This window comes from Neodiprion pinetum, chromosome 3 (genome assembly GCF_021155775.2).
Source record: "Neodiprion pinetum isolate iyNeoPine1 chromosome 3, iyNeoPine1.2, whole genome shotgun sequence".
NCBI classification, from domain to species: Eukaryota; Metazoa; Arthropoda; class Insecta; order Hymenoptera; family Diprionidae; genus Neodiprion; species Neodiprion pinetum.
The window spans coordinates 14,916,224-14,930,774 of NC_060234.1; the positions used below are offsets into that span (position 1 = coordinate 14,916,224).

Consider the following 14,551-nt stretch of genomic DNA (forward strand, 5'->3'; position numbering starts at 1 on the left):
CAAATAAGAATTATCAATCTTTCTTTTATCATTTAACGAAAATGATAACAGTAAAAAATACAATTACAGGCCTGTAATGTAATTACGTTGTAGTTCGATGCATGTAATTAAAGAATTTGAAATTGTCTTTTTTTCTGAGTATAAATAAACAGACGAAGCTTAAATTTCAGAATAGTATTGCGCTCACAAAATCTACTTATATTAATTGACAATAATAATAATAACTATCAATGATTTTTTTAATACTAGAAAAAACCTAAAAAGTGAAAATGACGATTACAGATTCTAATGCAGTCAATGCACTTTAATACTTATTGTAATCAAAGTCTGCAATTATCTATGTTCACTTTTTGAGTTAAAGACTAGCGAAAAAACATTTAAATTATCAAATAGTATTGCGCAACTTACAACTTATCATAATGAAAATTTTTAATTATTATAGTCTTTTTTTTAAATAATAATGAAAACGATTCAAAAAGTGAAAATGACAATTACACATTCTAATATAGTTATTAAACATTGATACCTATTGTTAATCCAGATAGTAATTGTTCATTTTCACTTTTCAAATTACAAACTAGCTCACGAATCTCAATTTCATAAATGAGATTGTTCACAACAACATTGTGAACGCAACTCGTTGGTCGCGCGCCTTCCAACCCACGCGAGGCAACCAGCCTCGCACACTTTCCAATCACGCGACCCAGAAGAAAGTGTGACGTCACGCGCGCCGCTCACGCCACCCACGCAGCCGAGCGCGTTGCGTAATCAACGAACGTGGTCTCCCGCTGCCAAAGACCAACCGAGGCTGGAATAAGAGACGGCCGATCAGACCGATCGGCAGGACACTTCGGGTTCACCTCGTCCTGACGTACCAAACAGACGCTGACGCTTCAACGCCACGCCGTTCCAGCTCATCAACGCTACGCCGACTTTGACTGACGCTACAACGACTGTGACTGACGCTGCGACAGTTGACTGACTCTACGACAGACCGGACTACAAGACATTTGTATGACGGATCCCTTTTATCTGGCTTCGGCCAGCCAACAGACAAAGACATCTGCATCCAACCCGCCTGTCCCTTGGATACTGCATCCAATTGACATCCCATCACGACCACTGACCAGACCACCAGCCGTATTGCTTTCTTTGTGGGATGTACGCAGAGCACGACTGACCTCTCCGAGCTATCACCGACGCATCCCAGCTCCAGTATCCCCATTTCCCGAGCCGCAGCGCTCGTTTGTGTCAACTGCCACCCAGACGACAGATAGTGAGTGGGAGTCTCCGGTGAAGACAGCTGAGAACCGCCGTCCCCCAACGCCACCCAGCTCTCCAGAGAGCCGATACACTCCGCCACCCAGGACTGTGACTGAACCCCCTCGACGACCGACATCCTCACTGAAGCCTCCACCGCAATGTTTCAACACAAAAACTATTCCATGTATCACTTGGCAACCCTTACGATAACTGTATATATGTAAATAAAATAAATAATAAGTATAAATAAACTCAACACCACAAACTCATCTTTGATTTCAAACGACTCACACCTTCCACGCGGTTCGGTCGAACTACGAGCTATCAAATAGCGAACAGAGATTGCGCAACTTAAACTTGACTTATTCCGATAAAATTTGGTAATTATTATAATCTCTTTTTTCTTTAAATAATAATAAAAAAAAATCCAAAAGGTGAAAATGACAATTACAGATTTTCGTGTAGCCAACGCACATCATTTTTTTGGAATCTAAGTCTGTAATTATCTATGTTCACTTTTTAAGTTAAAAACTAGCGGATAAACATTAAAACTATCAAATAGTATTGCGCAGCTTACAACTTATCATAATAAAATTTTTCAATTATTAGTCTTTTTTTTTAAATAATAATGAAAAAGATTCAAAAAGTAAAAATGACAATTACATATTCTAACATAGTTATTAAACATTGATACCTATTGTTAATCCAGATAGTAATTGTTCATTTTCACTTTTTGAATTGCAAACTAGCTCACGAATCTCAATTTTATAAATGAGATTGCGCAACTTAAACTTTGACTTATTCCGATAAAATTTGGTAATTATTATAATCTCTTTTTCCTTTAAATAATAATAAAAAAATCCAAAAGGTGACAATGACAATTACAGATTTTCGTGCAGTCAATGCACGTCATTTTTTTTAGAATCTGTCGGTAATTGTCATTTTTCATTTTTTAGATTATAAGACAACACATAAATGATATAAAATATGAATATTTGCGTGAATTTTTTTAATTTACGCATTATTTGCTCTGAATTTTTTTATCCATCAGTATAGTTTTTTTGATGACCTGTTTCGCTTGTTCTCCTGCTCTTTGATTGCCAAGCCTAAGCCAATTGGTTCCGACTTTGCCAAATTCAGCTTTGTCCTACGTCGGAAACTTTTCAAGAATAACTTCTGAAATATAATTGTTGTATAAATATTTTGCCGCTTTGTTGTTAAAATTTGTAGATTAAAATCATTTCTTACTTTCACAAATGTCAATCACTTTCAATCCGTTCACTTTGTACTTGGTTATTTTACCTTCCCAGGTGTTTTCCTTTGCAAATTTGTCGGAAAATATAAAAGCTAATGCCCTTTCAGTGAAATCTTTACCATTAGCTCCTCCAATTTGTTTGACTTTCCGAACCTAGATAAAAATTTAGTACGCGATAATGTAATAAAAAGAAAATGACCAATAGTTACAAAAATGAGATTATATATCAACAAAAATTTGTCAATTTCCCGTACTTATTAATGTAGTAATATATCACTCAAAAAATATTTTTAAACATTTGTTTCTATATTTTTTTATTAATATTAATTAATGGAACTTTTTTGATAGTTAATTTTTTTATTAATTTAAGAAATTCTCAAATATCTGTTAATTTCAGCATCGTGGGTTTTTAAAATATTAGAGAATATATTTTTGTACAAAAAATGATGAATAATGTTCATGTTGAAATATACAAACGTTAAAATTGCAGCAATACCTATTCTTGACCATAAAATATTGGAATAAGTTTTTTTTGATTTATTTTTCCTTCTTGAATAGGATATAGGAAAAAATAAATATTTAAAATTTTCAGATTATATGATGATTAATTATTACAATGGAAAAATTTTTAAGTTTCAGTGAAATTATTAAATCAATCCTTCAAATTATTTTTTTAGTCGTTAATTATTCTAATTAAAGCTAATTTTTTTTTTAACGGATTGTCAGTTATTAAATCAGTATCAATTTGGAAAGCCATAAAAATTTAAATTTAATGTATTAATTAAAAGATGTATGTTTTTCTTGAAATTTATATAATCAGATTATTATCTTGCAGCAGTCAGTATTTTCATCAAATAAAGTAATTTTATAATAGAAGAAATAGAAAATTTGATTTTCAGGCCCCAGAAATATGCCTACGCGCATTCGCGCTTAAGGCATGCAATTGAGAATAAATATTTTAAATGACAGTTTTTCAAAAATGTTTACCTTTATAAAATTTTATGTTCAATAAAGTTTAAAAAATGAGTGCATATGTACTGCGAAACAATTTATGTTGATTATAAATTCAATTCTTAATGATCAAAAAGTAGATAAAGTCGCAAAAGTATGAAAATTTTTCAAATGTTGAGATAAAAATTTTTCAACCTAATTGATTAATGTAATTATAAATAACTCACGAATTCATCTTCGAACGTCTTGCAAGATTTTAGTCGTACTTCAAAGGCTGCCACCCTTTCTTGAGTATCAAGTTTCAAATGGGATTCTACTTCAGCAGAAATAGCAGAGTCCAAACTAGAATTCCCATTGTTGTTAAGAACATTCCTTTGCTTCAAGTCCTTTACTTCTGTTAGTAGTTTACCCAGTAAAAAAACACAAGTATCTAATTTTACTGAAATCAAAATAATAATAATAATAATAATAATAATGCCGTAAAAATAAAACAATTTCATCATTTTAATCATCCATTCACTTCCCTGAATATAAAAAAAGTATTGAAACAAAGAAAAAAGTATTGAATTGAAAACTATTGGATTGACAAGAAAACCAATACTTTTCAATACTTTTTTCTTTGTCTCAATATTTTTTTTTAATCAGGATTAGTAGACAGCTAATAAAGATTCAAATGATAATATTACCTCCAAAAACTCTGAGCTCGTGTTTGACTTGCACATCTGAGTCCTTATCGCTAACGCCGTTACTTCCTGAAGCTGTTGCTCCTGGTTCGTCCTGTTTTGATTTGTGATTGTTTAAAAGTGCCTTCGCACGATCCATAGTCCTAGTAAGCGAGCCGTCTGAATCATCGTCATGAACTTCATGGGAGCTTTGCGAACTAGAGTCTTCTTGATTATTTCTTTTTAAGTGACTGGGGCTCTTTGATGGGGAGTTTTGGGGAAGTTGAGGCAATGCAGGAACTAAAAAATAGAATTACACCATTTATATTCATGAACGTCAATACATACAATGCATTTATGTGCAATAGTTTTTAAATAAAGAAGCACCAATTATTTAATGTATTGAAAATTTTTACCCGGGCGATCGTCGTCATCGGAACTACTGGAATGAATTTTATTGTTCTTGCCATTTATTTTTAAAACATCTCGAACCGGCGAAGTGACTTTCCTTTTTCTGTGTCCCCGTCCGCGAGGCTCCGGCGCTGATGATATTTGAGAGTCGTACTGCGAGTCTTCAGCTGCTTTTCTTGCGCTTTCCAAAGTACCTATGATCATCATAAAAATTATATATAGTTTTTTGAGTTTCAAACTAGTTAAAAATTTTATTAATTAATCAGATAATCATAAGATTAATTATTCAATTTCAGAATTTAAAATGTAAATAAATAAATTGCAAAGTTCAACAATTAACGCGGAGGCTAACAGAAATCTGACTTTTTTTTTCATCAGTAAACAATTAAAAAAAAATACAGATGTAGATATCTGTTGCTTTCAGTATAATTAATAATTTTAATACTTACTGCAATATCTCAAAATTTGTATCTCGTAAACTGGCCAGTCCTTAGGTGGTGTTTCTCTGTTCTTAATCTTTTGGGCAATATTTTTTGTCTCCTTCTTCGGCCACCAACATGCAATCTTATCTTTGAACTTTTCATTGTACAAAAGCCAATTCGTGGGTATTTCTGAATACGTATCAAATGTGATGAATGATACGACAGCGTAATCCTTTGTTGTCTTTATACTTGTACTAAAAATTGAAAATAATAAATTAATAGTTTTAAAAGAATATTATTAAAATTTTAGGTTAGGTTTTGCTTTATTGTAACTGTTGATGATAAACGTTGTGTATTAGTATATACTTACATCTTGCTCATCTTTAAAATTTTTTTTTTTTTTTTTCAAATATATGTTACGTCCGTGAGTAGAGTTACTCCTGAGCGGTAAGAGTAAACTGGTTGGCTTCGCTTTTAAGTTCCAGGACAACCGGAAATCAGGATGAGGATTGAATAACGTAGGGTTTGTTTGAGATATTACTTATATATTTATTTCGAGGAAGCTCAGATGGCGGTAAAAACGAAGTGTGCTGTATGAAGCTGTGTAAGAAGTCTAGATGTGACGTTGTTAAGAGTTAGAATAGGAGTGTTCCTCGAGACGTGAAACGTACGGGTGCAGAAAAGGTGTGACAATGCTAGGAGTAGGGAATGAAATTTGATGAGTAAGCGCGATAGTGAATAGCGTGAGACTACGTAGAGATAAGAGGACAGGACAGAGACCATGAGATTAATGTAAGAACTGTGGGAGAGTTAGCGAGTAGGAAAAATAGAGAGAAGTGGTATGCTGGACGTAACATATAATTAACTTTGTTTTTGAAAAATAATCACTTTTTATCACTGTTTATAAAATTTATGCAGAGCAAGGACTAAATGCACCGCCACTTTATTTATCAGCATGAGGCCCACGCCGTGGGCTAACAGTAAGTAGAAGGGAGGTCAATATTACTGCGCAATGCGCGGCCCGCGCTTTTTATATATCCACAAATTTATTTATTTATTTTCCTATTGTGTGCCTGCGAATTTTAAATAAAAACTTCTATAGAAATAATTTTTTATTACAAAGTATTATGATAGTAATTAATTGTAATGATGTTATTAGTGAGTTATATTTATAAAAGATTAAAAAAGTTTTTTCACTGTTAAATTACGCGATTAATTGCGCAAAATGGCTGCCTAACAACTAAGCACAAAAAAAATCTAAAGGAGCCTTCATAATCACATATAGTTTATGTTTACATTTATATACATACATTACATTAAAATTTTAATTTATTGCTTATAAATAATAGTTTTCATAATGAATATTTAATTTAAATTGTTTGCGAAATGAGTGTATTCATTTATATAAAAATCGAGAAAGATCTTGACTTTTATATTTAATAGTGAGTATCCAATTTTTTTATTAATTCAAAAATTAACCTAATAGTAATATTGTATTTTTTGGTTTTTATATGAGTTTCGATTTTACATATTTTATGAGGAGTAATTTATTTAATTGCATGTTATCAAAATCCTTCAAAGTTTTTATGTCTGTATGTTGATTTGAAAGATGATCGACGTTAAAAAATAACAATAGAAAACTGACTAGTATTTCAAGTAAAATAAGCAGACATCTGACAATATTCAGATTTTATTTAAATAAATATATAATTAAAAAAAATTTTTTTCTCATTTTAACATATGAGAAAGAATAAACAAATTATCGATATAATTTTTCAAATTGAAAAAATTTGTTGCTATTGTCTGACATTAACTCTACTTCCTTCAATGTCACAAAAAAATTTTATTTTCTCTATTTCAGACGATATTCAGCTCACGCATTATTTTGAATATAATTGAAAATGCCTAACAAGCCAATACGATTTATGACGAAACGAAGAATCAATCAACTTATTTAAGAGGAAATTCAGACTGCAAAAAACATTCAAGATGCACAAAGTACAACAGAGGAAATTCAATCATCACAGATCTTACACAGTGTTTCAGTGGCAACATCTGATGATTCACGAGATGATGTTGAAAATGACCTTGAGATTTATGACCAAAATAGTGACCAATCTAGTCACGATTTAAATAAACAAATGGAGCAAATCACAGAAAGTGATAAAATTGAACGGCCGAAAACTTTAGAAAATGTACAGTTTCATAAAGAAACTGGGTCTGCTTCATCGACTACATTGTCTAAAGATTTGCGGTTTTGGTTATCTGAAAATAGTATTTCGCAACAAGCTGCTAATAAATTAATAAGTATTTTTCGTAACCACGGACACCAAAATGAACTGAAGAAAGACGTTCGTACTTTGATGAAAACTCCTCGTGATATGACAGGAAAGATTATTCATGGCAATGGGGGTTCTTATTTCCATTTTGGAATTGCCCATGGATTAATTCGCTCACTGAATAAATACTATAATGTTTGCCCTACAACTATTTTGATTCAACTGAATTGTGATGGGATGTCTTTCAGTAAGTCGTCTAGCAGTCAATTTTGGTCTTTGCTGGCTGCAATTCAGGATGACTTTTATACTGAACCATTCTTAGTGGGACTTTTCCACGGTCACTCTAAGCCAAATGATTTTAATGTATATATAAATCCTTTCGTTGACGACATGAAAGATATACAAAATGAAGGTTTGAAAATCAATGACAGGACTATAAATGTACGACTCAGTGCTATAATTTGTGATGCTCCAGCTAGAGCATATTTAACTTTAACCAAATCTCATAGTGGGTACTTTGGTTGTTCCAAATGTATCCAACAAGGAGAATGGGGAAACTATGTTTATTTTCCAGAGATTAATAGTCCGCTTCGTACAGACGAATCATTCAAAAATCAACTGCAAGAAGAACATCACTTGGGTGAATCTTTACTGCTTGATTTAGATTTTGGGATGGTATCTCAAATTCCACTAGATTATCAGCATTTAGTATGCTTGGGTGTAGCAAAACGATATGTAATTCGTTTGGCTAATGGTTCCAAGGCACATCGACTGACAAAGGATCAAAAAGGAGATGTTGATGAAGCGCTAAAAGCCATCAAAACTTGTATTCCATCTGAATTTGCACAGCAGCCGAGACTGTTAGATACCGTTGCAAAGTGGAAGGCCACAGAATGTCGTCAGTTTTTATTATATACAGGTCCAATCATATTAAAAAATATATTGAGATCACGATATTATAATCACTTTATGGCTCTAAGTGTTGCTATAAGAATTTTATGTGATCCTCAAAGATACCTAGTGTATAACGATTATGCTGATGAATTGTTAAGGTGGTTCGTTGATGAGCATGAAAATTTGTACGGTCAGAATTCAATATCGTACAATGTACATAATTTAGTACATCTTGCCAAGGATTGCAAAAAATGTGGGCCGTTAGATGATTTTAGTACTTTTAAGTTTGAAAATTTTATGTCAAACATCAAAAGTAAAGTTAAGGATGCACCAAAACCTTTAGAACAGGTAGTTAACCGTGTTCATGAAGAAGATGATTTGCCACTAAAGAAACATACTTTCCCATCATATCCAGTGATTAAAAAATCAGATAATGGTAAAATTAATTCTTAAGAGTTTAAGGGCTTCACTTTGAGTTCAAAAAAAAAATGAAAATTGCTGTTTATTGTCTAATAATAATATTTTATTGATTAAGCGCATAAATGATACCAATGATCAAGTAACAATAAAAGGCGAATATTTTTTTCAATTTGAATCGCTATTTGTAAAACCCTGTGACTCTGTACAATTGAATATTTATTTGGTAAAAAAAAGTATCAATCCTAAAATAAAAACTGTTAGAACAGACCTTGTAAAGTCAAAATATTTATATTTTTCAATTATAAATAGTGATTATTTTGTTACTGTACCTCTATTACAATATAATAATTAATTTTGAAATCAGTTTATATATTTTATTTATGACAATATCCTAATATTTTCAATGTTAAAAATATATTTAATGTTTGCATTTAAAGAGAATTTGCGGTAAGTTAAATTTGGACACTAAATATAAAAGTAAAAATTAAGAAATGTCATATGAAATTCCACTTATGAATTATTAAATCAATACATGATACAACATAGAACATAAATAGAAAAGTATCGTTGATCGTTTTTTTTTATACCGTCGTGACATTAGTATTATGTCACTCGTATGTAAAAGAATGACCGGAAGCTGATGCTTAAGTATGACGTTCATCGTACATCAATTTTACGTAAAAGTATGAGTTGTTTCTTACGTAAGAATATGACGGTATTATGATATCCTTTTGACGTCAGAATATGACTTGTAATTTATGTAATTGTATGATTTATTTCTTACTTAAATAATATATAAATTTATGACTTTGATGTGATGTCACACATATGATAGGGATAAGACATAATATTTACGTAATATTTAAGTCACAATCATGACGTCAAACAAAAGTCAAATTTTAGGTCAGCACTATGTCATAATGATGTCATACTACATGACATCATATCAGAGTCATCAATAAAGTCATTTTTATGTCATATCTATGTAAAAAGTCGATGATCTCTATGTGACCTATCTATGACGTCATATGGAGGTCATGTGTTCACTGGGTAATGATTGCAATGCTCGAGAAACCAGGATCCTTGCCACCTGAACGTTTCGACCATCAGGTGAGGCATAATTTTCCTCGTGTTAATCAAAGTTTAAACTTCGAACCTGCTGTAAAGAAAAACGAATTTTATCATTGAATCCATGTTAAAATATTGTAATATTCAAATATCACGTAATTAGGAATTTACCCACATGCTTCCATGCCTGACAAATTTAATCCCGCTTTGACAATGAATTATTTCGTACCTGAAAATATTACAAGCTATTATTATCAGACAGGATCTTTTGGTATTTTTTGATACAACTAATTTCCAATAAAATGCACAAAACATAAATCGTTAATGAGACGCATTGCCACCAGACATCACCTGGCTTAATGCTCGAAAATCAGAATTACAAATTACTTATGGTTAGATATCGTTTGACGTATTACTTTTGTGAATACGATATACCAAAGTTCATATTTTCCCGAAATCAATGAAATTCTCCGAATTGTAAATTCACAATATGATCGCTAATGCCCCGGTATGATCGCGATGTTACTGAAATTCGTTTACCTGAACCGCTGAATACGAGGTGAATAAACATCGCCGATCACATCGCGAAACTATTTCCTTGTTTCCCTACGTAATGATGAAGAGGGACATCGATTTCTAGAATTGAAACTCAGAGACAAATCACCACGTGGTATTTAACCAGATAGTACGTATCCTAATTCTGTGCATACCGGCAACACTGTGAGGGCGCGATAACCACGTTTCTGGTGATACCAGAATTTAATTGGATGAGCGCAATATGCTTTAGGTACATTCATACCAATTTTACGTCACAGTAACATCACAAGTGCAATATTGTATTGATATTACATGGTAGTATACCCGCACTGTTAATGGAACAAGTGTATTCACTGGGAATACTTCGTTGCTAACCTTGGGTGTTAGTTCCAGCGTTGTTATTTAGAATATACATCAAAAATAGAATCCCAACAGAACAAAAAATAAATCGTTACGCTGCTTGACTCATATTGACATCAATGCTTTCGTGTGATATGTATAATGTGAGAAGTTTTCCTTGATTAATCAAGCTAAACGAAACCTCATTTCAATTTAGAAAAAAGTATAAAATTCTGTATGAAAATTAACATGTGACGGGAGTTGAGATCTTTCTTTCACTATATTTGACACGTGCCGTCTAGCTTATATTGAATACACTTTTTGCACTGAGCTACAGAAGAATTAGTTATTGAAAGAAAAGTCAAACTGGTAGTCTTCCCTTGAATGTTTGATTCTGAAATATAATAAATACGTTCTGTATGAATTCTAGAGTATGGGAAAGTCCCTGACGTTCAGGGGCGCAGTCTACGAGGCACAAGACATCCTGAGATATCACCGTTGTCGGGATCCAATTTGTGATACTCGTACTTGGAAAGTGAAGCACGAACTGGACATGGCACGAATGCGAATACGTCAATTGGAAAAAGACCTCGAAAGTCATGGAATTAAACCGTCTCAAATCAAGTAAGCTTTCAAGAATCATACAGGCCGTATGGATTCGATAAATCTCGCTGCTTAAAGCCAGCAGAAGGACAAGCAAAGTTATATTTGCGTGGCTATACTGGTGCTGAGCGGTGAGATTTACCGAATCTACTCCGTATATACACGTGGTGAGATATCTCGTATTGTATTTATGGCTCGAGTAGAATTTGGTACAGTAATATTTGAAGAATAATGTTAACAATAGAGATGTCTTTAGTATTTGTGCGATACTTGCAAGGAAAGTATCCCGGCCCGAATTCTCCGATTTGATTTCTTTTGTAATATGTTATAGTAAGAGGCGATTTGGCAGTTTCACCCACAAGAACATAATATTTTTGAATCAATAAAACTGAAAAATTTTTTTCACGAAAATGAATGAAAAATTTATTGTTCTCAAAAAAGGAAAAAAAAGGCTGGATAAGCCACCCCTAAATATAATCACATTTATGTAATAAATTGTCAAATTCAAGTCTAAAAATCCAGAAAAATATATAATGCGTATAAACGTGAAGGAAATAAGACGTATCTTTGGATTTTCTCGAAAATAAATATTGGACGAAACTACCTCTAAAATGTTCTGAATTGATAACGTTTTTTCATTTCCTCACTGTATCATGAAAGACTCAAAAATGGATCATCGGGAACAAAGACAATGTCCGGGAACCAAGACAGTGTCCCGAGACAAAGAGGCCGCTGATAACGGATTACACGAAATATTTGTATTATGCTGCGATAAATTACTCTTGAAGAGATAGTTTACAATAAAACCTTAAACTATAAGAAAATGAAAATAATAAGTTTGAATTTTCAAACGCTCTAGAGTAGAATATTACAATATAAGACTTGAATTTGACCATTTTCTCGAGTAAACGCAAAAAACAGCGTTCAGGAGTAGTTACCCCTTCATTATTTGTTTTCGAGGAAATCCAGTTATATGTCACATTTCTTTCATGTTCGTACGCATTGTATATTGTATTCAGATATTTAGACTCGAATTTGACAATGTTTTGCATAAATGTGATTATATTCAGGGCTGGCTCACCCCCCGAATTTTTTTTTTTCCATTTCAGATAAATACATTTTTCATTTTCTTCATGAGAAAGCTTTTCCAGTTGGATTGGTTAAAAAATATTATGTTCTTGTGGGTGAAACAGCCAAATCGCCCCTTGACATGCCTCACTTTGAAGGGTGGTTTCACCCCCTTAAAGTGTTTCATGGCCGATAAAAAAAATACATGTCGCTTAGTTTCTAGTCTACTATAACATATTGCAAAAGAAATGAAATCGGAGAATTCGGGCTGGGATACCGTCCTTGTTAGTGGAATAAGGAAACCTATGGGTTATGTGATTTGGCTGATCACCTGAAAAACAAAAGTAATGTCTACAGCAGGTTTTAATGACATCAAAAACTGCGAAAAAATTTATTTTCGTTTTGATAAATGCAAAATTTTCCGAATTGTTTGAATGCGGAATACAAAATGACTTGAATATCTTATTCTAAATGATTTGAAAGTGGCTACAATATATCTTTGAAATACGAATTTTTCTTACTACAGAAATTTTTAGTCACATTGATTTCATCAGAATGTACAATCTCTCACATATCCTGCGTATACCTCATTATCTCCGCTTATTTCCTGTACAATGATCTCACACTTTTCTATCCACATTCATTTACGCTTCTCACCGATAATCCCAGATCGCTGATCTTTATCTTTGAATTGGACACGCCATTATCAGCTATTCAATCATAATACGTCTAATGAATTATCAAGCATACTCTGATATTGATATGCCAAACTTATCCATTAAAAGTCTGTATCTTGACTTCCCGGTCCTTGTTGAACACAAAAGTGATAAGTGGTTCGAACTCTCATTACACTTATGTGGTGAATGGCTACGTCAGTATGGTATCTATTTGAAAATAAATCTGCTCCCAACATTCGATAATCGTTACTGAGCCTCGGTGCGCGGCGGTTTCGTGCGAGTACCGCTGTTGCTTTCATTACACTCAAATGTTTCACGAACCAGCATTCCACCCATTTTGAAGGTCAACGCGTGCTGTTGCAGATCTGATCTGGTCTGATCCGATCCGCTCCGCATGAAACGGGCCTGACCGGCTCTGTACTTCTAGTGTAACGCAGTAACAAGACCGTTAGGCACAAAACGTTACAGTTCATTCATTCCACTATAATTCTCACTTGTATGGGACCCAAGATTTCTTCCGATTACTATTCGCAAATTATCCGAATAATCGAAAATGAATCGAAGAATTCCGTTTTCAAACATTTCAAATTGATAGGAATTGAAAAAAATTGAACTTGGCATGATTTGAATTTTATTTTTATTAATTCCCAACTGAAACCTTCAGAAATGGAATGATACACCGGTTCAGCTTCGATTATTGGGATCAGCTGCAAATATTAATCGTGAAAAATCTTTGATCTCATTTAAATGAGCGAAATAATGAATTATATCTATTCGCACCCAACGGTCCTACTGCGCAACACTGAAAGTGCAGAACCGATTGGACCCGTTCTACGTGGAGTGAATCGGATCGGATCGGATCCGCAACAGTGGGCGTTGGCCTTAGATATCCCGTCAACGGACCGGTAGTCTAAACTTGTTCTGAATTTCATAAAATCAAACAGTACTTCTCAGCAGTAAAAAATCAGCGATTTATCGTACTAAATATCCAGTGCATCACTGTCATTTATTTTTGTCAACATAAAGTCACAATGTTTCAAGATATTCACGGAATCCCGCAAAATAACATCAAAGTAAGTATATAAATCATATCAGTGATACACCAAATGAGCTTTTTCCAGCTCGCACGTGTGCTGGAATTTTTTTCTCACTGTTTTGCAGATCTATTTATAAATATTTACTAAGACCGGTGGTCCGTTAATGGGAAGTTCATAATGGAGAAAATAGAGTTTCGGTGTAGACTTAAAAGAGTCAGTTGGCCATTTACAAAAAAGGACGAAGACCCTTTACCAGTCTCAACCGAATGATATGAAAGCCCCTAATTTTGATGAAAAAAAAGCGGCTAATTCAAAGCTGACAATTATCTCAATCTCTTAGCGAGACTCGCATGTGAGAACGGTATGCGACTGAAAACTTTCAAGAGTAATCCAACGCAGCCCCCTGACACTCACCACTGCTCGTGTACTAAAAAATTGTACGCGTTTTGTCCTCGTTTTTTAGTTCCTCTACGCGGCGCTGGTAGACTTCTGACACGCTCGCTGCCCTCGTTGACCGCGCGCAAACTTGTCAGACAACTACTAGCGCCACTAGTCGTGCAGATTGGCGCCAGAATCAAGGGACATTTGGCGAACCACTTTTAGCAGCGTATGTCAGTGGGCTGGTCCAACGATTAACGATACATGCAATGTGTTTAGAATAAATA

General features: G+C 33.5%; 1 protein-coding gene across 5 annotated transcripts in view; it reads left to right on the forward strand.

The window, feature by feature from the left end:
* Nmdar2 (NMDA receptor 2) overlaps positions 1–14,551 on the forward strand; it is a 1,937,843-nt gene that overhangs the window by 1,441,704 nt on the left and 481,588 nt on the right. For 3 of the 5 annotated variants that reach the window (XM_046618083.2, XM_069134406.1, XM_069134407.1), the window contains one exon: positions 10,932–11,125. In XM_046618083.2, the coding sequence (XP_046474039.1) occupies positions 10,932–11,125 (194 nt within the window). Of the gene's footprint in view, positions 1–10,931; positions 11,130–14,551 lie in introns of those variants that run through there. The other 2 variants (XM_069134408.1, XM_069134410.1) reach the window with 1 other exon arrangement.